Source organism: Pseudochaenichthys georgianus, chromosome 9 (genome assembly GCF_902827115.2).
Source record: "Pseudochaenichthys georgianus chromosome 9, fPseGeo1.2, whole genome shotgun sequence".
Taxonomy (NCBI): Eukaryota; Metazoa; Chordata; class Actinopteri; order Perciformes; family Channichthyidae; genus Pseudochaenichthys; species Pseudochaenichthys georgianus.
The window spans coordinates 4,855,526-4,877,302 of NC_047511.1; the positions used below are offsets into that span (position 1 = coordinate 4,855,526).

A 21,777-nucleotide genomic window follows, 5' to 3' on the forward strand; every position below is an offset into this window, starting at 1 on the left:
GATAAATAAGATAGTGCTGAAAACATGCGATAAAAATGTAGCACACCAATAAAAAAAGTCCAGATGAGGAGGATCTATAAATAATTAATAAATAAATAAATATAAGTGCTAAAATACGTGGAGGGCGGATTAAAAGAGGAGAGGAGATCACACAGGTTAAAACATGTTAAGTGGTGGGAGGCGGACCCATCAATTATATTTTTCATTTAGTCCGCCCGGGTCAATGGTGCCCAGGCGATGGATCCACCTCCGTTCCGCCGCTCGCCTCTGGCCCGTGCTCCAGCCGCTGCTGCTCTCCAGGCCCATTGACTGCACACTCTGGAGGCCATGGAGTTTAAAATGGTTGTATAAAACGCTCGTGCCGTCCCCGTCTCTAATTCGATATTGGTGTTGTTTAATTCTGAGGCTGATCTCGTTGCGCGTTTCCCCCACATAGAGTCTCTGGCAGGCCTTGCACCTAATTGCATAAATAGCGTTTTTTGTGTTAGGTGTCAAGGCCTGCCGTACATTGCTCCCCTCTCGAGAGAAGGGATTGAAAACGTGGGGGAGGCGAACGAAACCAACCTCAGAGACCCGAGGCGCCTCCCTAGTTTTGATGCCTTTATTTAATTTTGTGTGGACCAGGAGGTCCTGGAGATTTTTATTACGTCGGTAGGTAGAGATCAGCCGGCACGGTCGCAGCGCGTCACAGCCGCCCCTGGCCCCCTCAACATTGGCCTTTAGTTTGCCTCAAAGGCTGGTCAGGCTCCCTGAGTAGGTTGTGATGAGGGGGACCAGGGCAGGGCCGGACGGCCGGGCGGAGATGTCTCTGTATTTCTCTATGAAGGTGCGGCTGACCTCCGCCTTAATGCTTCTAAGGAAGCGCCTCGAATAGCCCCTGGGTCTCAGCGCACTAAAGAGGATTCTGGTAGCCTCCTCCACATCCTCCGCGAGGGTGCATATCCTGTGGAAGCGGACCAGCTGGGACTTAATCAGGCCTCTGTACGTGTGCCCAGGGTGATAGCTGGTTTTGTGGAGGAGTGCGTGGCGATCTGTGTCCTTAAAAAAAAACCTGGTGACAAGTGTCTTGCTGTGGTCGCTGGAGCTGCGGAAAAACACCCCAGTGCCGAGGAACTCCACAGTGTGTGTATGTAACTGGTGTTTGAGTTTTATTTTAGGGTGATGTGTGTTGAGGATGTCTGAGAAGGTGAGGAAGTCTGTTCTGTGTGGTGCCAGAGGCCAAAGATGTCATCCAGGTACCGGAAGTACAGAAGGGGTTTGAGGGGGAGTTTAGTAAAGACCGTTTCCTCCCAATGGGCCAGGTAAATATCTGCGTAGGCTGGCGCATATTTCCGGCCCATCGCACAACCGCACAGCTGGAGGTAGTGGTTATTGTTAAACATAAAATCATTGCGGGTGAGTGTGGGGTGGAGCAACTGAATGATTTGGCTGTCGGGTCTGGATGGGTCTGGATGGGTCTGGGTTTTTATTAAAGGAGTGCTGAATTGCGGTGAGGCCAAGTGGGGTTTCAATGTTGGTATAAAGGGATACTATGTCTATGGAGAAAATGAGAGTGTGGCTGGGGACTGTGAGGTTTTTTATTTTGTTGACAAAATCATACGTGTCTCTGAGATAACTGGGGTGGAGTTTTGATAGGGGATTGATAAAATGATCGATGTATTCTGTGATGTTGTATGATTCTGAACCGCAGTCGCTGATGATGGGGCGGCCGACCGGAACCACAGAGGGGACCGTCCACGCCTCCACAGGCTCGTGGATCTTGGGGGCAGGTAGAAGAGGCGGGGCCTGGGCTCCTCCGGACCATCCAGATATTGTTTTTGTGTTTTGTTTATGATTTTGTTAGTGTAAAGTGTTGCTGTGATGTCCCTAACTAGTGTTTGTGTTTCCAATTGAAGTGGGTGCGTCAGTGATCTGTAGTATGTGTTGTCATTTAACTGCCTATGTGCTTCCAATATATAATTGTCCCTATCTGGTATGACTATTTGGCCCCCCTTATCTGCAGGTTTGATGCCTATGTGTTGGCTGTTACCTAATGTTTTAATAATGTGTAATTGTTCCTGACTAATGTTGTGTGTGCCGTGTGGAAGGGGGCGCCAATGTGTGAGTGCTAGTAGATTTGTATTAATTAGTTGTGTTATTTCAGGTGTTGATGTTGCCGTGTGTGGTTCCCAGGTGGACGGTCCGGTGAACAGAACAGGCTCCCGCCCCTGGCTCCCCAGGAAGTGGTCCATGATCTTAATCCGCCTGTGGAAGGCGTGGAGGTCCGCCCTGATCTCCGGTCGGGTGGGGAGTTTGGGTGTTGGAATGAATGATAAACCTTTTTCCAGTAGCTCCAGCTGTGCGGCCGTGGGGGAGAAAACGGCAGAGAGGTTGGTTATATTTGAGCGGTGGGGAGTTGTGATGCAATTATGATCCCCGTTCAGTAGTTTAAATGTTGCTTCCAGTACCTGAGTAACATCTCGGCCGTCTGCAGGGTCCAGTGGATGTTGTCACGTGAAGTGACATGGAAGAGTAGTGGGTTTATTTCCGGTATGAAGTTGTATTTGGAGGCTATGGTGGTGTTGAGTGTGGTGAGTGCAGTCTGCTGGTGGATGGTCAGACTGTTGGAAAAGTTTATGATGGGGATGTAAATGGTGGCGTTTGGAAAGCAGAGAGTGCTCTGTTTCCGCATGGCGTGCAGTTGTTTCAGGGAAGATGAGAGTGCGGTGTCTGAGAGTCCATTATTGAGTCCTACTGATATTATGACTTGTGAGGTGTTGTGACATGGGGGAAGTTTACTGAGAATCGAAGTTATGTGATGGAATTTAGCGCCCGGAAAGCTATCTATCTGAAGGTGGGGGTCTGTAAAGGTGGGGATGCGGGAGAGATTGGAGTCCCCGACAATGAGGGTCCTCTTCAGCAACTCCAACGACCGGTTAGGGTTAGGGTAATGTTGTGAATCGAGTGGCCTGTGTTCGTCGTCCATAACATACGCCTGCCCATACCATAACCCCACCACCACCATGGGCCACTCAATTCACAACATTACCCTAACCCTAACCCTACCCCTCACACCAGATACTGACTGGTTTTCGGACCCCCCCAGACCCCCCCAATAAAGCACGTTTCAGAGTGGCCTTTTATTGTGGCCAGCCTAAGGCACACCTGTGCAATAATCATGCTGTCTGATCAGCATCTTGATATGCCACACCTGTGAGGTGGGATGGATTATCTCGGCAAAGGAGAAGTGCTCACTATCACAGATTTTTTCAGATTTGTGAACAATATTTGAGAGAAATGGTTATTTTGTGTATATAGAAAATGTTTTAGATCTTTGAGTTCATCTCATGAAAAATGGGAGCAAAAACAAAAGTGTTACGTTTATATTTTTGTTCAGTGTATAAAAAAGTACCCAAGGCGCTCATTTTGCAGCTCATGGTTTCAAAACAGAGATTGGCTGGAATATTCATGTATAAAAGATGCCATCTTCTGCTATGCATGTAGACATTTTGGTTCAAGTACGTCAGATGCCTTCACCACAACTGGCTACAACAACTGGCGCCATGCTCTTGTAGGCTACGTGATAAGGGACTGGGAAGGCATGAATCAAGCAAAGAGCACATAGATCTCTTCATTTTGCTCTCAAAGTGCACCAGATTGATGCTTTTAACTTCAATATTTAAAAAGAAATCTTCCACCTAGAGGAGGTGAGGACCCTCCTAGAGGGTGTTAGGTCCACTCCCCACTTATAAAAATAGCACCCTCTCTAATCTCAGATGCACCCTGAGTCATTTTGTTCTGGAACCGGGCCTGTAACCGACGGACCTGTGAAGCTTAAAGGCCCTGACACACCAAACAGTCACCAGAGAACTCGCCGATGCCGACGCCGACTTTTGTGTCGGCGTGTTCTCCTGCGTCTTGGCCATGTGTCGCACTGGAATGCACCACAAAGACTTCAGCCGAGCACGTACGAACTGCGCATGCGTGAGTGGCAATAACTCTCCTTACCAGCAGGCGGCGGTAGTGTGTATTCGTCATTCAAAAGAGGCAACAACCGGAAGACAGAGAAGAAGAACAGACTATGTGCTATAAACAAACAACAAATAGCGTGTGTGTTCCATTTTCACTCTCGTCCATCGAAAACATGTTTCGTGCGGTACTGGAGCTATCAGCCATTGGAGTGTTGCTTGTGGAAGACATTCTCAAGCAACCGTTTCGCTTCTCATGCACTGATTCGCTAGCTGAACAGCCAATCAGTAGAGGTTTCTCAATACTCAAATTTCCCTTCCTCGACTCCTCGGTCCTCCGGTAGTGACCCGGAAATGGATTTCAGTGCGCCATGTTGAAGGACATCTCATTTCTCTAAATGCACATCGAGGACCGAGGTCCTCCGAGTGTCGAGGAGGCTCTCTGGAGGAGCTATAACCGAGGAGACACTGATGGGTCCTCCACTGCTCCTCAGCGGATGCATTTCCGGGGACGGTGGAGGCGTGACACACGGCCGGACTTATCTCAGCCAATGACAGCTCTGCATACATCCTGTGGATATTATTTTAGAAACTGCTTTCATCGAGTCGCGATGTTTACAGTGAGAACAGCTGTGAGGTCCGTGCAGAAAGCAGAGCAGTGTGTATAATATATATCACTCAGTATAACAGGCCTACTCTCTTTATTTGCTTTAGTGTAGTAGATATCTACAAACAAAGAGTCGATATTTTTCTAAGACCATTTAGTGCTTCACATAATAAAATACACAACAGCTGTAGCCTGATTATGCTTAGGAGCTGTTGTAGGCTACAGTCCGTAGATGCAGCGGACAGACGGGTCTCAGTTGGTTTGGTGTCCTCTGCTTACTTTTAATACTTGTAAATACAACTTTTGGCCCGTAATTTCAATTCCCCATTTCAGCGACCAGAGAGGGGGGGGGGGATATATATCCAGTCTCTGATTGTGTTACGTTATGAGAGTGCTCTCATACTTGTTTGATTCTGAAATTGTATATATTTATATAAATATATGTGTGTGTGTGTGTGTGTGTGTGTGTGTGTGTGTGTGTGTGTGTGTGTGTGTGTGTGTGTGTGTGTGTGTGTGTGTGTGTGTCCGCATCTGTAGCCTGTTATTGTCTCATTATACCGCACTGTGAATGAATCAAAGTAAATATAGAAGTGGTCATGAACACATCTGTCCATCAGACAGAGGGCTGCTGTGCCTCCTGTCATCATTAATGGACGTCTCTTTAAAATGACCGCTCAGAGGAGAGGAGTTCTCATTTCTCTAACCGCCTGCTGCTTCCCCTCCTCTCTCCTCGGTTACCCTCCCCGAGTCCTCCGCTCGCATCTCCTGCGGGCGGCACTAAGTGTCGAGGATAGGAGTCGAGGAGGGGACATTTAAGAATTGAGAAACCTCTAGAGTGATTTCTTTGTCCGACTGCCTGTGGCCGAAGCACGGCCGTGAATCGGCCATGAAAGGCAAATAAGGCGTGTCACGGCCGACGGTGCGGGACACACCAAATTGAGTTTGGGCGACGGAACACGCTTCGTCGTCCGACTAACGAAAATGGCCAATTTCGGACTGGTGTGTCAGGGCCTTAAAACACACAGCTGCCAACTTACTCAGGGTGTTATGGAAGAGTTTGAAATCAGATCTTGTGTAGAAATACTCTGTTACAGTAAAAGTCAAAATGTTACGTTAGTAACACAATTAGAAAAGTATTAACATCAAAATATAGTTAAAGTGCCAAAAGTAAAATTAGTCATTGTGCAGATTGATCCATTTCAGAATAATATATATGATATGTTTTATAATGATTGATCATGAAAGTGTTCTCAAAGCTGGTGAAGGTGCAGCTAGTCTGAAGTACTTTGTAGACTGCAGGGTAGCTGGTGAAGGTGCAGCTAGTCTGAATGACTTTGTAGACTGCAGGGTAGCTGGTGAAGGTGCAGCTAGTCTGAATGGCTTTGTAGACTGCAGGGTAGCTGGTGGATTTACTCCAGGTGGAACTAAAGTCTGATTCAACACTTGGTTATATTTCACATCATTCATCCACATCTGTAAATTAACTAAATGTATTAAATACATGTAGTGGAGTAGAAGTACACAATTTACCTCTGAACTGTAGTGGGGTAGAAGTACAAAGTAGCATCAAAGTCAAGTAAAGTACAAATATCTCAAAATTGTACCTAAGTTACTAAGTGTACTTAGTAACTTCCCACATCTGAAATCAGAAATGACTTCAAGTCATGTGATCATTTCTTAGTATTTGATCCTTCAACTTGGCCTCAGGAAATGCAAGGACTTCACAGTTTTGGCAACAACTTTTGGAGAAAGCAAATCGGAGGCTTAAAAATAGATATGGAGGTCTTCATCATCTTCATCATCTAGTATGCAATAAGTGTAAATAGAGGACAGTGAAGGAGACACTGAGGAGGACCACACTTCGTGTGGGGTGAGTACCAAACGCTGTCTCCTGGTACTCATCTGAGTAACTCAGTAAAGTGATGTGCACCCCTGGCTATAGACCGATCTGGGCACTATGAGCCAGTGGCGTTGGTAAAGGAAGTGATGTAAGACTGATGAGGCAGCAGGTCAAGTGTCTGCTTGATACACAGCCCTACTCACGTCTTTGCAGTTCTCAGACTTAGAGAAGTGGATGAGGTCATCATTGTACATGTCCTGAGTGTTGAGCAGATCGCTGAACTCCTTCTGGCTCAGGTCCTCCGGGTTAATACCATTTGCCCGTAAGAATTCCTGGTAAGCCACACTGAAGGCCTGCCCAATGGACTGGGCGATCAGCTGGGCCTAGAGGGGAAGAGGATTGTGGGTGAGACGGTTTTACATCATGTATACAATCTGTTATGGTCAACTCAATGTATACAAGCAAATACATGAGAGCACTCTGCTGCTGGACTCACATCCTCGGACTCAAACACATGGCATATCATCTTGTACTGCCGCTTGCTCTCTTGCCCTGGATCTGAGGCCTCCACGTTCTCCTGAGAGTCGGGTCGAGGCATCCTGCGCCGGGCCATCAGAACCACGATGTTACCAATGTCAGCAATGTAGGAGATGGTCCTCAAAGGGTGGTCCATCATGGTCTCCTGGAAGTCAGAGAGCCAGAACAGTCTCAGTGAAACCACTCAAGGACATGGCTATACAAACGTATAGAGGTCCATATTGATCGTTGTTTAGAGTGTTTAAGTGATTAAGTATTTTTGTATGCTAACCCGGAAGCTAGCGTCACAAGAGCTCCCTTGCCAGAAGCAATGGGTTTCGAAAGATCTCATGTTTACTATACGTACACGTTTTGTTCAGCATTATAATCTTCACATTTGAACACCACTGATTTCTGATTTTTTTTTTTAAATATCTCTAATAGACGTTGTTTCCTCTATGCTTCAAAACAGCTTCATATCTTACAGTTCTTTCACTCGTCTTTCTTCTGTTGTTCAGTGTTTTCTAATCTAGAAAGCACTGAAAAACATTTGAGCTTAACGTTTGATTTTGAACGTTAAGCTAAAAGAGAACTTCATCACAGTTCTCTGGTTGTGCATAACAATACTTAACGCGGCTAATGTTCAGCATGAAGATGTCAAGTTGTCTCATTCTGCCACATGTTAGCAGCCCCGTATTAAGACAGGTACATGCTTCACACATTCACAAGTGGTAGAGCTTTAGGTTGTTAGGACTCGTTCCTGCACCACTCCAATATTGTACTCAATCTTGACTCAATTGTTAAGACTTTTTAAAAACTTTTTAAGCAGACATAAATTGCAGTTTAATACCTGTTTCACGGCCTATAATTATTAACCAAGTGAATGATCTTATTGACATTTCAAATGACATTTCTCTCACACCTTTCCAGTTAAACAAATGACATAATAACTGTATTAATGTATATGACCTGGACATGAATAAGAAGCATTAATGATTAATCAAATAATAAATTAACCATCTGATCAAATCAGATACGAAAACATTTAAACATCAGTAATATTCCTGCCGATGGAAGGCTATAAAAACCTGAGAGTCAGCGTTGAGCACTTTGATTCTCTGGGTAGAAATAAAGAGATCCACCTCCGTCATGGGCTGAGGCTCTCCCTCAGGGGCCTACACACACACACACACACACACGCACACGCACACACACACGCACACGCGCACACGCACACGCACACGCACACGCACACGCACACGCACACACACACACACACACACACACACACACACACACACACACACACACACACACACACACACACACACACACACACACACACACACACACACAGAACATATAGACAGACACGTTCGTGAGCAGATGTTCCTGAATGAACAGACATCTAAAGTTAGAGGTCAGTAACGTGTTATTCCATCCAGAGCATGCAATGACAAAACTGAAATGTTGGCTTTATTTAAATGTATTATGTCAACACATTTCACATAACTGTATTAGGATAGTTGAAAGCAACAATTTTAAGTTGAAACTAATTATTTATATTTCAACTTAATATTATTAATTTCAATTAACCTAATACAGTTATGTGAAACCTGTTGACATAAAACATTTAATTAAAGTCAACGTTTCAGATTATTACTTTTTTTGGCAACAGAAGCGAGAGTATAGAATCAATCAATTTAAAGACTTCACCCTGGAGAAAATAATTGAATAACAAAGTACTCTATTAAGACAGTACACCATTAAGACAGTAATCTATCAGTGTGTTAAAAATAAGTAAAAGTACATGTTTTAGTGTTGAGCAAGAAATGCTTGAAATAAAGGGCACTTGTGATTTACAACAGATCATTTCATATAAAACTAATACAGCATGCCGTGTGACTATTTTACAAACATTCCAACATGACCACTCCTTTTACCCAAAGTCACATGGCAGGTTCATGCGCCCCGAGTGCATTAGAGCATGGTCCTTTAACATGATAATACACGATTCAAATTCAGACTTTTAACCATGGCTGGAGATATTCTGTCCAGAATATCTTAACACATTAGGGATGAATTGCTGTGAAATCTGCCAGACATTCATGGTCCCCAGTGGACGAATCCTATTGACCATGATTGTTTACCCATCAGCATCGGCATCACCATCATCATTACCATCACCATCATCATCACCATCATCATGTCAAACTCACAATGTCTCTCGGGGCTGCTTCTCTTATCAAGACCAGGGTTGACATTAACCTTTAACAAATCAGTATGCTATCATTGTCATTATGAGGATGCTGGACACTGAGCTTAAGGCCACCAGCATAGCTTTCTTACATGTCAGGCCTCAGAGACAAGCTAATGAGATGACTTGGCATGTTGACTCTAGGCGGGTTAGCAAACCATAGGTAATAGGTTATTATTTACGGTCATACATAGTAGCATTACAATTACAGAATCAGCAGGAGAGATAGAAAGCACACTTAGCACAACCACAAAGCTAGCACAGTGTGAGAAAGATTACAGCTGTTTCCTGCATCCAGCACACTGTGAGGGCAGAGCTAGGGTTCCAAATCATGCGTGAACTGGAAGGGAAGACAACATGTGGAAGGGACTGGAGAGAGAAGGACGGGACAAAGCAGAGGCTGGAGCCAGAACAAGGCCAACAATCCATGAGAGTGACAGACACACAGAGACAGAGAGCCAACCAGAGGGGAAAGAGAGGTACTGCACCTTCTTCTTGTTCTGGGCTAATTTCTGGGCCGTCTGCCAGGCATGGAACAAAGCAGAGAGGAGAGTGGAGGGTTAGAGCGAGCACAGGAGGCCTGAGAGGATCACACAGAGGCAGGGCGGCATATGTCACATTCTTTCAGCAGGTGTTGCTTTGGATTTGTGGAAGTGCGTTATTGGAGCATCACAGAATCAGTCCCGCAGTGGCAGAACTGAGGGTGTTGTGTAATCTCAAGGAGATGTGTTAACCTTTTAATACAGAAAGTAGATTATGTGTTGTCAAATGTTCTGAAATTGAAAAGGCAGAAAACAGTAACACATTTCTGGACGAGATATTAAGCTTATATTTTAAATGGAAATGGTGGATTTGAATTTAACACCCACATAACACAGCTCACACAGTGACATGTTATCTCATGTTAACCCATCGTGGTGGGAGGAGCCAGGCTTCCTTTGTGCAGTGCCCAGGAGGTGGCTGGGACCTCTCTCCAGTCCACACTGCCTGCTTGGTCAGGGTTCTTCCTCTGCTCATACTGATACTGCATGCACTCATTACAGTAGGAGCCCGGCCTCTTGCTTAGCCCTTTCTCCACCAGCAGGTGTCTCTGTTGTGTTGGCTCCAGAACAGACTGAGAGGTTTTGGACAGCAGTACATGACCACACATTTCAGCTTTACATTCTCTAAGAGTGAAAAGCTGCACAAAGAGTATAATGATTGGTCCTTTGTTTTTCTTTAAATGCCATTCAGCCAAATTAAGATTAAGATTAAAATGGATTTTTATTAATCCCTCGTGGGGAAATGGTGTCTCTGCATTTAGCCCATCCTAGTGTTAGGAGCAGTGTGCTGCCATGTTGAACGGCGCCCGGGGAGCAGTGTAGAATAGTCATAGGACTAATATCCAGTGCTAAGCGGATGATACTCGGCTGTATGTGCAGGTAAAGGCAGATAAACAAGGCACAACATGTCCTGCACCTACACTCATGTAAAACCTTCATGTTTATCATCGGCTCCTCTCCAAATAGACACCAGTTTAATCAAATAAAACTCTAGACAATGATGTGATTTCTCAAAGTCTCATAACATCTAAGAACAGTCATTTCACTGCAGTTAAATGAGCATGTTTTTGTTGTAGCTATATGTAGCTCAAGGAAAGATGCCTCACTCCATTGCAGTTGTTGGAGATACAGTCAGCTGTGGTATTACAGAGTGAAACATCTTTCCTCAGAAACTATCCTGGAGCAAAAAGTCACGTTCCTGCTGGTGGTCCTCAGACTGAATAATCTATATACTTATAGCACAGACTACAAAACAAGTCATAGTTAGGTAATATCGTTTATTTAACTGTTACAACAACTAAAATGCAACAGTTTGACTTTTCGCTACACATAAGAGACTTGACTGTGCCTGGCAAACATAAGGTAAAGACCAGTGTGTGTGTGTGTGTGTGTGTGTGTGTGTGTGTGTGTGTGTGTGTGTGTGTGTGTGTGTGTGTGTGTGTGTGTGCGTGTGTGTGTGTTCACCTTGATGCGGCTGACCGCCTCCTGTGCCTGCATCATGCGGATGTTCTTGGACGGTGTCTTATCCGACAGCAGCTGGGTGGAGCCCAGGTAGTTGGCTGCGAAGATGATCCCATCGATCAGGTCCTCTGGGTCACATGGGCCTGGGACTGAAAGGGGGGGGGGGGGGGGAAATGGTTGAATCTCCTATGTTTCACCTCAAAAAGAAGGAGAAGCCATTTCACAAAATCATACTTGATTCCTATTACTGGAGCAATCGTCAGAGTTCATCCATCACATTTTGTTATATAAAATGTAATCTTTTTAAACTGAATTGACATTGAGTCCTCTCCTTATCATCTACCAATAAATCACTGTTTAAATATGTGTACAATCATATTTTACATGACGGACACAACCAGACCAGCAGCCCTTTTGATAGCCTCTATGATGTCCTCTAGCATTGTTGTAGGGGTGCCATTTCTTAATAGCGTGTGTGTCTACCTTTCCTCATCCCCCCATCCCCCCTTCCTCACCTGTCTCTCCCCTCTAAATCTCCATTGGCTCCTGAAGGCCCTAGCGTTAAGGAAATGCTAACACAGCGCTTCCAGCGGGCTTAGATCAGCAGTGCAGGCCAATAACTGTGTATCACCACAGTACAAACGAAACAGTCACAGTGTAGGTTTGCCATGTCGTTGTGCCCGTGACAAATAACACCTCTGTGAACCCAGCAATTCCCATCACTGTTGATGGTGTGCAGAGGTGGAAGAAGTACTCTGATCTTTACGTAAAAGTAAAAGTACCAGAGTGTAGGATTTACTCTGTCACTAGTAAAAGTCCTGCAATCAAAATGTTACTCAAGTAAAAGTATACAAGTAATAATAATAGCAACAGCATAACATCCTTAAAGTAGTGATTGTGCAGATTGGTCCATTTCAGAATAATATATATGATGTGTTTTATAATGATTGATCATGAAAGTGTTCTCAAAGCTGGTGAAGGTGCAGCTAGTCTGAAGTACTTTGTAGACTGCAGGGTAGCTTGTGGATTCACTCCAGGTGGAACTAAAGTCTGATTTAACACTCGGTTATATTTCACATCATTCATCCACATCTGGAAAGTAACTAAAGGTATTAAATACATGTACTGGAGTGACAGTACACCTTTTACCTCTGAATTGTGGAGGATTAGAATTACAAAGTAGCATAAAATGTCCCTCAAAATGGTACTTATTAGTTACTTTACACCACTGATGGCATGTTAAATCGTCTGCAAGTCGTCCATATTTTACCGTGTTGATTGTTTTATTTTCTTCCATACTTTTTTGTTAATAGTACTGTACTTTGGTTACTTCAAAATCTGTTTATTCATGTTTGTTTTTGGCATGTCTCAATCACTGGAGGACCTGCAGCCATGTTGACCTCATGTGTGGCGTAGGTATCGCAGCTTCATATCCTCAATAACCATAGCGACAAGCTGCAACATCACTGAGATACATTACAATAACTAACGTCGCATCTTTTTCAGAATTCCTCCATCTCTCACTCCACGGTTTGCAACAGAGATGAAGCACTCACCTTCCACATATGTGGGGAAAGATGCAAGGCTTCTCTTGGTCTATATTAAAAGGAGAGGAGAATGAATGAATGAATCAAACATTAATACAACTTGATGTACAAAAGTGAGAATTAGACAATATGTAATAATGGGTTAACACCTCTTTACTGGAGGGAGAAGACTGGAAGCTGTCGTCCTGCAGCAGGAGTCTGCTGGAGGACTCTGCTCCTGGGGGAGAGGGTGAGTCGGAGCCTGGAGACTGGGGGGGGGGGGGGAAGCACAATGCAACAGTAAGATAAAGGGGACATATCCTGCTTATTTCCAGGTGTATATCAGTGTTTAGTTCCTCTGTGACATGTCTCCATGGTTTAATGTTCTAAAAGCTCTTTATTTTTCTGATTTGTAATATTGTGTATTGATGACTCCAGTGGCATGTAAGTCAGCATAATAACTGTTTGTTACATTGTTTCAAGAGCTCTATCGCAGGAAGACAATTATTTGAATTTTTATAATGAAAAAATTATAATAACTGATAGATTTAGTTTGAAAAAGTATGAACTGTCCTGGTTTCATCAACGCTTGATTCTGTCACTGAGGTGTTGTTAATCAAACATTATATCTTGTGTTGCTCACATCCCATTCAGGTTCCAAGATTTGAATATTGCCATAAGAATTGTAATTATTGTAAGGTACACAATGGATATGTTGAATATAATCTACTTTAGGATTTATTTGAAATTAAGCTCTTTAGGTTTCAGTGTAAAAAATGGGCTCATGTGATTTAATAAAATACACAATCAAGAGAGGGCTTTCTTTCCTGCAGCATCAGTGTTCAATACAAAATAATTCTGTATGTATAGTAGGGGGAAATTATACTGTAAATATATATTCAGTTGCCAGTTTATTAGGTACAACTAGCTAAACATTTTTTTTTTTTGTAGAGAGGATGTATGTCAACTGATTGGTTATTTTGGAGGCTCAAGTTTCTGGTGCTGTAACATTATGTTGTGCAATAGGCATTTCCTTAACACTAGAACCGCCAACGGGTACATTTCACCCGCAGCTGTTTTTTGATTGTATGTAGCTTTTTTTCAATAAAATATGAAAGTCTCCCAAATTTCTTTTTGGTGTCTATCTACGCCGGGATCCTGAGTCGTGGCTGATCCTGTTGCTGCGGTCCTGTGTCCTGGATCCTCTATCCTGAGTCCTGTATTTGAGTCCTGGCTTCGAGTCGTGGCTGAACCTGTCACTGTGGTCCTGCCTGACTCTCATCATACTACTTCCCTGATGGCTCCCACAGGATTGTTGACATCCTCGTGGATTCATCTTCTTATCACATGTACAGTATTTCCAAACATTTGGTCTACCTGCTGTAAAATGTATTATCTCTTTGATTTACACTTTGTCCTGGGAGAGGGATCCCTCCTCTGTTGCTCTCCCTGAGGTTTCTCCCATGTTCCCCTTTAAACTGTGGGTTTTCTCCAGAAGTGTTTCCTTGTACGATGTGAGGGTCTAAGGACAGAGGGTGTCGTATTGTCATACTGATATTCTGTACACACTGTGAAGACCACTGAGACAAATGTAACATTTGTGATATTGGGCTATATAAATAAACATTGATTGATTGAAAACATAAAAAAGTTTTGAGTTCTATTAACTTGTCGGGTTATACTGCAGCACCTCTTTTCACCCTCTGTCTAAGACTAGAGCCAAGTCTTTTTTGATTCATTAGCTGGCTGGCAAGACATGTCCCACCCCTTAGCCTTATCACGTATGTGTGATGTGTTGGAGCGCTAGCCAATAGAAGTTTAAATGTTACATACGCTGAAAAATCTGAAACTTTGACTTTAATTAAATGAATTACGTCAACAGATTTCACATAATCTGTATTATGTTAGTTGAAAGCAATACTATACAGTTTAAAGGGGACCTATCATGCAAAATGCACTTTGTGATGTCTTTTATACATAAATATGTGGAAGAATTCTGATCAGGCATTAGCTCCGCCTCCTCTTCTCTTTTTTTTCAAGCTAAGGACCCAAGATCCGCGTTTCTCTAACAGGGCTTCAAAAGAGGGGTTTGAGCAGTATGAGGCATGGCTACAACGGGTGATCTGTTTGGTATTTTAAAAAAAACTTCACAGACATGTTTTGTATAGGTATGGCCCAGCAATATATATTTAAAATATAGCATGATAGGTCCACTTTAAATAAAAAAATAGGTTCAACTTAATATTATTTTGTTGACATAATACATTTAATTAAAGTCAACGCTTCAGTTTTTTTAGTGTAGTGATGTCACTTTGTTCTGGAAGTAAACAAAGGAGTCCAATGGAGGCAGGCGTTTCAGGGCGGGGGTGGGGGGTGGAAAGAAACACAGGGATTTTAGCCTTTGCACAAAAACCTAAATAACACACTACAGGAGAGTGTAGACCCGAAAAAGCACAATAGGGCCTCTTAAAATTAAAAACTTTCATGGCACAAATGGACGCCTCATTGGAAAGCTTTTGGGGACTTCCGGTGAGCAAGGCGAGTGAGATGGCTGCTTAATTTATAGCTCGCGATAGCGATTGGAAACCAACCCCCTTAACTCGCCAATTAATATACAAATCAATGTAATTTTTATTGGAATGAGAGGGGGAAAGAAAACTAGAAGTCATAAGAAAGGTGACAAACTAGAAAGACAGAATTCACCGGATATGGAAGACGCTCAAAGCTCCGTTAGCTCCGTTAGCTCCGTTAGCTCCGTTAGCTCCGTTAGCTCCAACAGGACTCGACTGATTTGGAAGGTCGATCCAGGAGAAATAATATGCGCATTTATGGAGTACCCGAAGAGAAGGAAGGTAACTCCATGTCTGACTTTGTGGATCAACTTTTGAAAAATGAACTCGCTTTACCGGACACCAACCTACAGATACAACGCGCTCATCGAGCTGTGGCTCGCAAACCGGAAAAGAATGCAGAACAAGGTCCATCGTGGTGAATTTTCTGGAGTTTACCACCAAAGAAATGGTACTGAAAGAGGCCTGGGAAAAGAAGATACTGATGGAAGGGCGACGTCTATCGTTCGATCACGACTATGCAACGGAGGCTGTCCTGAAGCGCAAGGAGTACGTGGGAATAAAGAGGGTCCTTAAAGAGAAAAACATACGTTTCCAGACACCTCTCCACAGAATGCGCATTCACTGGGACTCGGGAACACGCACATACACAGCGCAGGAGCTGAGGAGGAGAGGTTTCTCCGTGGAGATACCAGACCGCAACGCTTCGAAGCTGTACCCGGAGATGGAGTGTCTCCACCAGACCAAGACATGGCAGCGTGTCGGAGAGAGGAGTGCAGGTGGGACTGAGACCGCGAGCAGAGTAAGGAAGAGGCTACAAGAGTATGAGCGGATCCCTCCCGAGACTAACTGAGTCATATTACATATATATATATATATATATATATATTCACAGTATATATTTGTCACGACTTCATTTGGATTATATAAGTGCTATCGGATGCCGTTGGACTACTAGGATGCGTGAGATTGCGTGTTTCACCTCGAGTGAGGGGCCCTCCAGGAGGAGGCTTTCCCCTCTTCCTGCCAACGGGGACTTCGGGTGGCGAGGAATCACCCTACCTTGGAAGTCTACGTTTTTCTTTTTACGTTCTACGTTCACTACACGTAGGCCAGATGTTCAGGTCTGTGTAGTTTTCAGTTGTCTGGAGTTTTGTGAATGCAAAGGATTGGGTAATTTAAATGCTGTACAATAATATAAAATTGGTATCACTTAATGTAAATGGGATGAATAATCCAGTTGAAAGGAGCAAGGTCCTGGCTAAATTGAAAAAAGAAAAGGCCCAAGTACTATTTTTTATAAGAAACTCATCTGCCTGAACAGGAGCATGACAACTTTAAATGCTTTGGTTTTAAAAATACATTCTATAGTTCGTACAAACCTAGCCAGAAGAGGGGAGTGGCTATCCTTATTTCAAATGCAGTTCAATTTGAACTGCATAAAGAAGTTAGGGACAAAGAGGGACGATATGTATTAGTGAAAGGAAAACTTGAAAATGCAGTGGTGACATTGGTCAATGTATATGCCCCCCCCCCCCCCCCCCCAGAGAGTAAACACATTTATTTTTAAAACTCTGTTTGACGTCATTGCATTAGAGACTGAGGGTATTTTGATATGTGGAGGGGATCTTAATGTGGTCCTGAACCATAACATAGACACTACAAGCCACAACAATAGCAAGAAGCACCTGACCAAGTTTGTTAATGCGTCAGTGCAGGAAATGGGACTAATTGATATTTGGAGGGAACTTCACCCCCTAGAACGGGATGATATACACTATTCAGAGTGTAAAATCGAGGTGGCAGATGTTTAGGATCATAATATGATTAGCTTGTCAATAAATCTGAATAGTAGACAAAAGAATACAGTGTGGAGGGAGGCTCAATGTGGGTGTTTTGAATAATAAGGCGACCGTGGAACAGTTAAGGCAAGAGATACAAATATATATAGAGGAGAATGATACTGTGGGATGCTTTGAAGGCTGTTCTCCGTGGAAAGCTGATCACCCTAACAGCATCACAACAAAAGGCCTGGCTAGCCACATACAAAATAGAACAATTGAGAGAAATGGAGACAAAACATAAGAGTACAGGGGATCAATCGGCATTACAACAAATGAAGGAAACAAGGGGGGAGATAAATGAGATCCTCAGAGGGGAAATTGAAAAAAAGGCAAAGTTTTTAAAGCAGTCTTATTACGAATCAGGCTCAAAAGCAGCTAGACTCCTGGCCAGACGCCTGCGCAAACAGCAAGCCTCTAATACAATTCATAGGACAAGGGACCCCCAAACTAATCAACTACTGTATGCGCCAGATGAGATAGAAAGAATATTTGAAGAGTACTATAAGACACTCTACTCTCATCCACCCTGATGAAAGCACTATAAGAAACTTTCATAACTCGCTTGATCTGCCATCTATAGGTGAGAGAATGACACCATTACGTCGCAATGTACAGTTGAAGAGCTGGAAGCTGCAATCAGCAGGCTCAAGACCAGTAAATCACCGGGCAGCGATGGGTTCCCTCCAGAGTTCTATAAAACGTTCACGAAGGAGCTAACACTGTAACACTCTGCTTCTGTCTTGTTTTGATTGGACTCTTAAAGAAGGCAGGGCTCCCCCATCTTGGAGGGAAGCAGTTATTTCCATGTTGCCTAAGGAAGGCAAAGACAAAGACCACTGTAAAAATGATAGTCCAATTTCTCTTTTAAATGTGGACTACAAGCTGCTTACCTCAATCATCTGTAAAAGATTTGTGACTTTTATGCCAGATCTTATTCATGAAGATCAAACTGGATTCATTAGAGGGCGTCAAACACAAGACAATATCAGAAGGACTCTCCATATTGTAGACAATGCACATACAAAGGGCACGAGTATGGTTCTGGTTTGTTTGGATGCAGAAAAAGCGTTTGACAGTGTCAGTTGGTCTTTTTTTATATGAAGTACTAAGGAGGTTTGGTTCAAATGAAAATGCAATTCGGTGTATTAAGACTATTTATCATGAACCTACGGCTAGGATCAAAGTAAATGGGAGTCTGTCCAATAGGATTCAGCTGGAGAGAGGCTCTAGGCAGGGTTGCTGTCTCTCTCCTACTCTCTTTGCTTTATTTGTTGAACCATTGGCACAAGCAATAGGCGCATTCACACCGCAGTACTTTTCCCACAAAGGTTCATCAGAACTCTTTAGTTCTAATGAACTAAGTACAGATCGCGTTCACACCGGAATACAGTAAGTCCCTGAGGGAGGATTAGTCAAATGAAGTTTCTGTTTCTTCTTCTTCTTCTTCTTCTTCTTCTTCTTCTTCTTCTTCTTCTTCTTCTTCTTCTTCTTCTTCTTCTTCTTCTTCTTCTTCTTCTTCTTCTTCTTCTTCTTCTTCTTCTTCTTCTTTGGGTTTACTGGCAGGCCGCAAACAACTTCACGGCGTATACTGCCACCCGAAGTCCCCGGCCAGATCATCCGACATCATGGACTCAATTTCCACTGCTACGCTGATGATACCCAATTGTATCTCAGCACCACTCCATCCTCCCAGCTCCCCCCTCAGTCTCTCATCAACTGCCTGCATGACATCAAAACATGGATGTCTTCCAACTATCTTAAGCTGAACAGCAATAAAACAGAGCTCATGGTTGTGGCACCCAAGGCCCTGCTCCAGAAGGTTGGTGACTTCGTCCTTGAGGTTGACGGCTGCTCCATCTCCCCATCTCCTGAATCCCGCAACCTGGGTGTCATCCTCGACTCCACCCTTTCCTTCCATTCCCACGTCAAATCTGTGACCAAATCGGCCTTTTACCACCTGCGGAACATTGCCAGACTCCGACCGTCACTCTCGGAGTCGGTTGCCGAAACCCTAGTGCGTGCGTTTGTCACCACCCGCTTGGACTACTGCAATGGTGTCCTGTTCAGGGTTCCCAACAAAACCCTGGACAGGCTCCAGTATGTCCAAAACTGTGCTGCTAGGGTACTCACGCACACAAAGCCGTGGCAGCACATCACTCCCACCCTCATCCACCTACACTGGTTGCCGGTCAAGTCCCGCATATCCTACAAAGTCCTCCCCCAGTACCTATCGGACATCCTTCACCCACATGCTCCACCCCGGAACCTGCGGTCCTCAGACTCTGGCCTGCTTACCACCCCCCGCACCAAACTGCGAACCTTCGGGGACAGAGCCTTCAGTGTGGCAGCCCCCACCCTCTGGAACGCTCTCCCTGTGGAGATTCGCAACATCCCCACACTTGACGCCTTCAAAAGGGCCCTCAAGTCCCATCTGTTTGCCAAGGCTTTCGGCCCCTAAATCGATCTGTTGTTTTGTCTGTCTGACTTTTGTTTTGTTATGTTTGTTTTTGCCCTATTACTTGTAAAGCGACCTTGGGTCCCTTGAAAGGCGCTATATAAATCAAAACTATTATTATTATTATTATTATTATATACAGTCAATAACTTTGTTGTTATTAGCATCTGGTTAGCTAGCTATGCTAACGAATATAAGAAGCTTTTTCTACAACCAGTGAGGTAAAGGCACATCTTTATATGATCATTATAGTTATAAAAGAATAAATAAAAAACAGGTATAAAATACTATATGACGGTAAAAAAAGTTGTTATTCATAAACAAGAATAAAGTTTAAAAGGGGAGTGATTTGTAAAATATCCATAAAGAAAAAGAAAATCTGCTTACAGTTCTGTTTCATATGGGTGTTGAGAGATGTATCCATAGATCTCCTCATGTTGCTCTCAAAGTGCACCAGATTGATGCTTTTAACTTCAATATTTAAAAAAAAAAAATCTTCCAGGGAGAGCATGCCCCGGACCCCCCTAGAGGAGGTTAGGCCCCCCCCCCCCCCCCCCACACTTAAATCATGTCCACATGGATTGGAAACTAAATACATTTGCACACATCTTGTGTCCATATCTTTCTGTTGTGGTGGTCATGCCACACCGTGCACGTGCATGCATGCGCGAGTCAGATATCTGGATTAAGAGGTTTTTCTTTACACAGCATGAAAGAAAGGCCAAATGAATGGGGACTTCCGGCCGGGGACTTTGGGCGGCAGTATACGCCGTGAAGTTGTTTGCGGGCCTGCCAGTAAACCCAAAGCAGAAGAAGAAGAAGTGACGTCAGCGGCTTCATTTGCCTAATCCACCCCCAGGGACTTATTCCGGTGTGAACGCGATCTGTACTTAGTTCATGAGAACTAAAGAGTTCGCATGAACTAAGTTCGCATGAACCTTTGTGGGAAAAGTACCGCAGTGTGAACGTGGCTATTAAGTCCTACGATAAGGACAGCAAATCAGCTGGATGAGTAATTGAGGAGCACTGTTGGTGTGGTGCCACTTTATATAGGCTACTATTAAATATTGCAACTGAACCAAATGTTTTGTATCGCCTATCAATCAACAATGGAAATGATGTTCAAATGAATTAAATAATAAGTTGGCCAGGTAAACACTGTCTCTATTTTCCCGTAAATAACAACAATTGTGTTACAGCAACCCTTAGTAACCCCCCATGGATATTATCTGAGAAAGGATTTCAATGATATATATTTTTATTTTGTTATATGTTTTAAATATGATAATTACTTAAACTCTTTCATGTATACATGTACAAGTAGGCAAAGATCCCTTTCCCTGAGCGATGATCATTCCAAATGCACCTACACAACTGAAATGGTTGTTTTTTATAAATATAAGTCTGAGTGATCCTTTTTTATTTTCTATAAATTGTACACAAAAACATTTATTGCACAACCCTTACTTTTTACCTACTTCTCAGATTGAGACTCTGAACAATTACAACAGATAAAGTATTGTTGTAGAATACAAAACCTAACAATATATACATTAGTTTTGTACACTTGATACTTAAATACTTAATTGTGTTTTTTTCTTCCGTTTTGTACTTTAGCTGGAGATAAATTCTCAAAGCAGAACCTTTTCTTTAATGACAGTGAGGTATTATTTCACCTCAGCTCAGAACATATACACAATGACACGTTGGAAACATTCCAAACGGACACCTCGTTCAGCTTCTGTAGAATGCAGAAACACATCAGAACCCTCTGCAGACGATCTGCTCTAGATAACCATCACCTTATCAAGCCAACGCACAATCCGTCCCAAGCTCTTCAAAAACACACCTCGTCTCCAGCAGGGTGCTCAATCTGCTCCTGCTTGGCCTGTTCCTCCTCAAGCTTTTCTACTTGATATATCCAAAAGTTCTCCATAGCTCTCAGTAGATAGAAGGGTCCTGCTGCAGCTCAACAAGCGGCGTCCAGGTGAACCAGAGAGCACTGTGCACTTGAACACAACACCACAGTGTGCAGCTGCTCAGGTGACACACAGGTATCAGGATTCACCTGTCTGTGTGTCTGTCTGTGTCTGTCTGTCTGTGTGTCTGTCTGTCTGTGTGTCTGTCTGTGTGTCTGTCTGTGTGTCTGTCTGTCTGTCTGTCTGTCTGTCTGTCTGTCTGTCTGTCTGTCTGTCTGTGTGTGTCTGTCTGT

At 43.5% G+C, this 21,777-nt stretch overlaps 1 protein-coding gene across 1 annotated transcript in view; it reads right to left on the reverse strand.

Moving 5' to 3' along the window:
- apba1a (amyloid beta (A4) precursor protein-binding, family A, member 1a) overlaps positions 1-21,777 on the reverse strand; it is a 107,376-nt gene that overhangs the window by 14,277 nt on the left and 71,322 nt on the right. The window contains exons 4-10 of the mRNA XM_034090180.2: positions 12,867-12,967; positions 12,727-12,766; positions 11,174-11,319; positions 9,656-9,688; positions 7,999-8,085; positions 6,891-7,076; positions 6,598-6,777 (exon numbers count right to left, since the gene is read on the reverse strand). Of these exons, the coding sequence (XP_033946071.1) occupies positions 6,598-6,777; positions 6,891-7,076; positions 7,999-8,085; positions 9,656-9,688; positions 11,174-11,319; positions 12,727-12,766; positions 12,867-12,967 (773 nt within the window). The remainder of the gene's footprint in view (positions 1-6,597; positions 6,778-6,890; positions 7,077-7,998; positions 8,086-9,655; positions 9,689-11,173; positions 11,320-12,726; positions 12,767-12,866; positions 12,968-21,777) is intronic.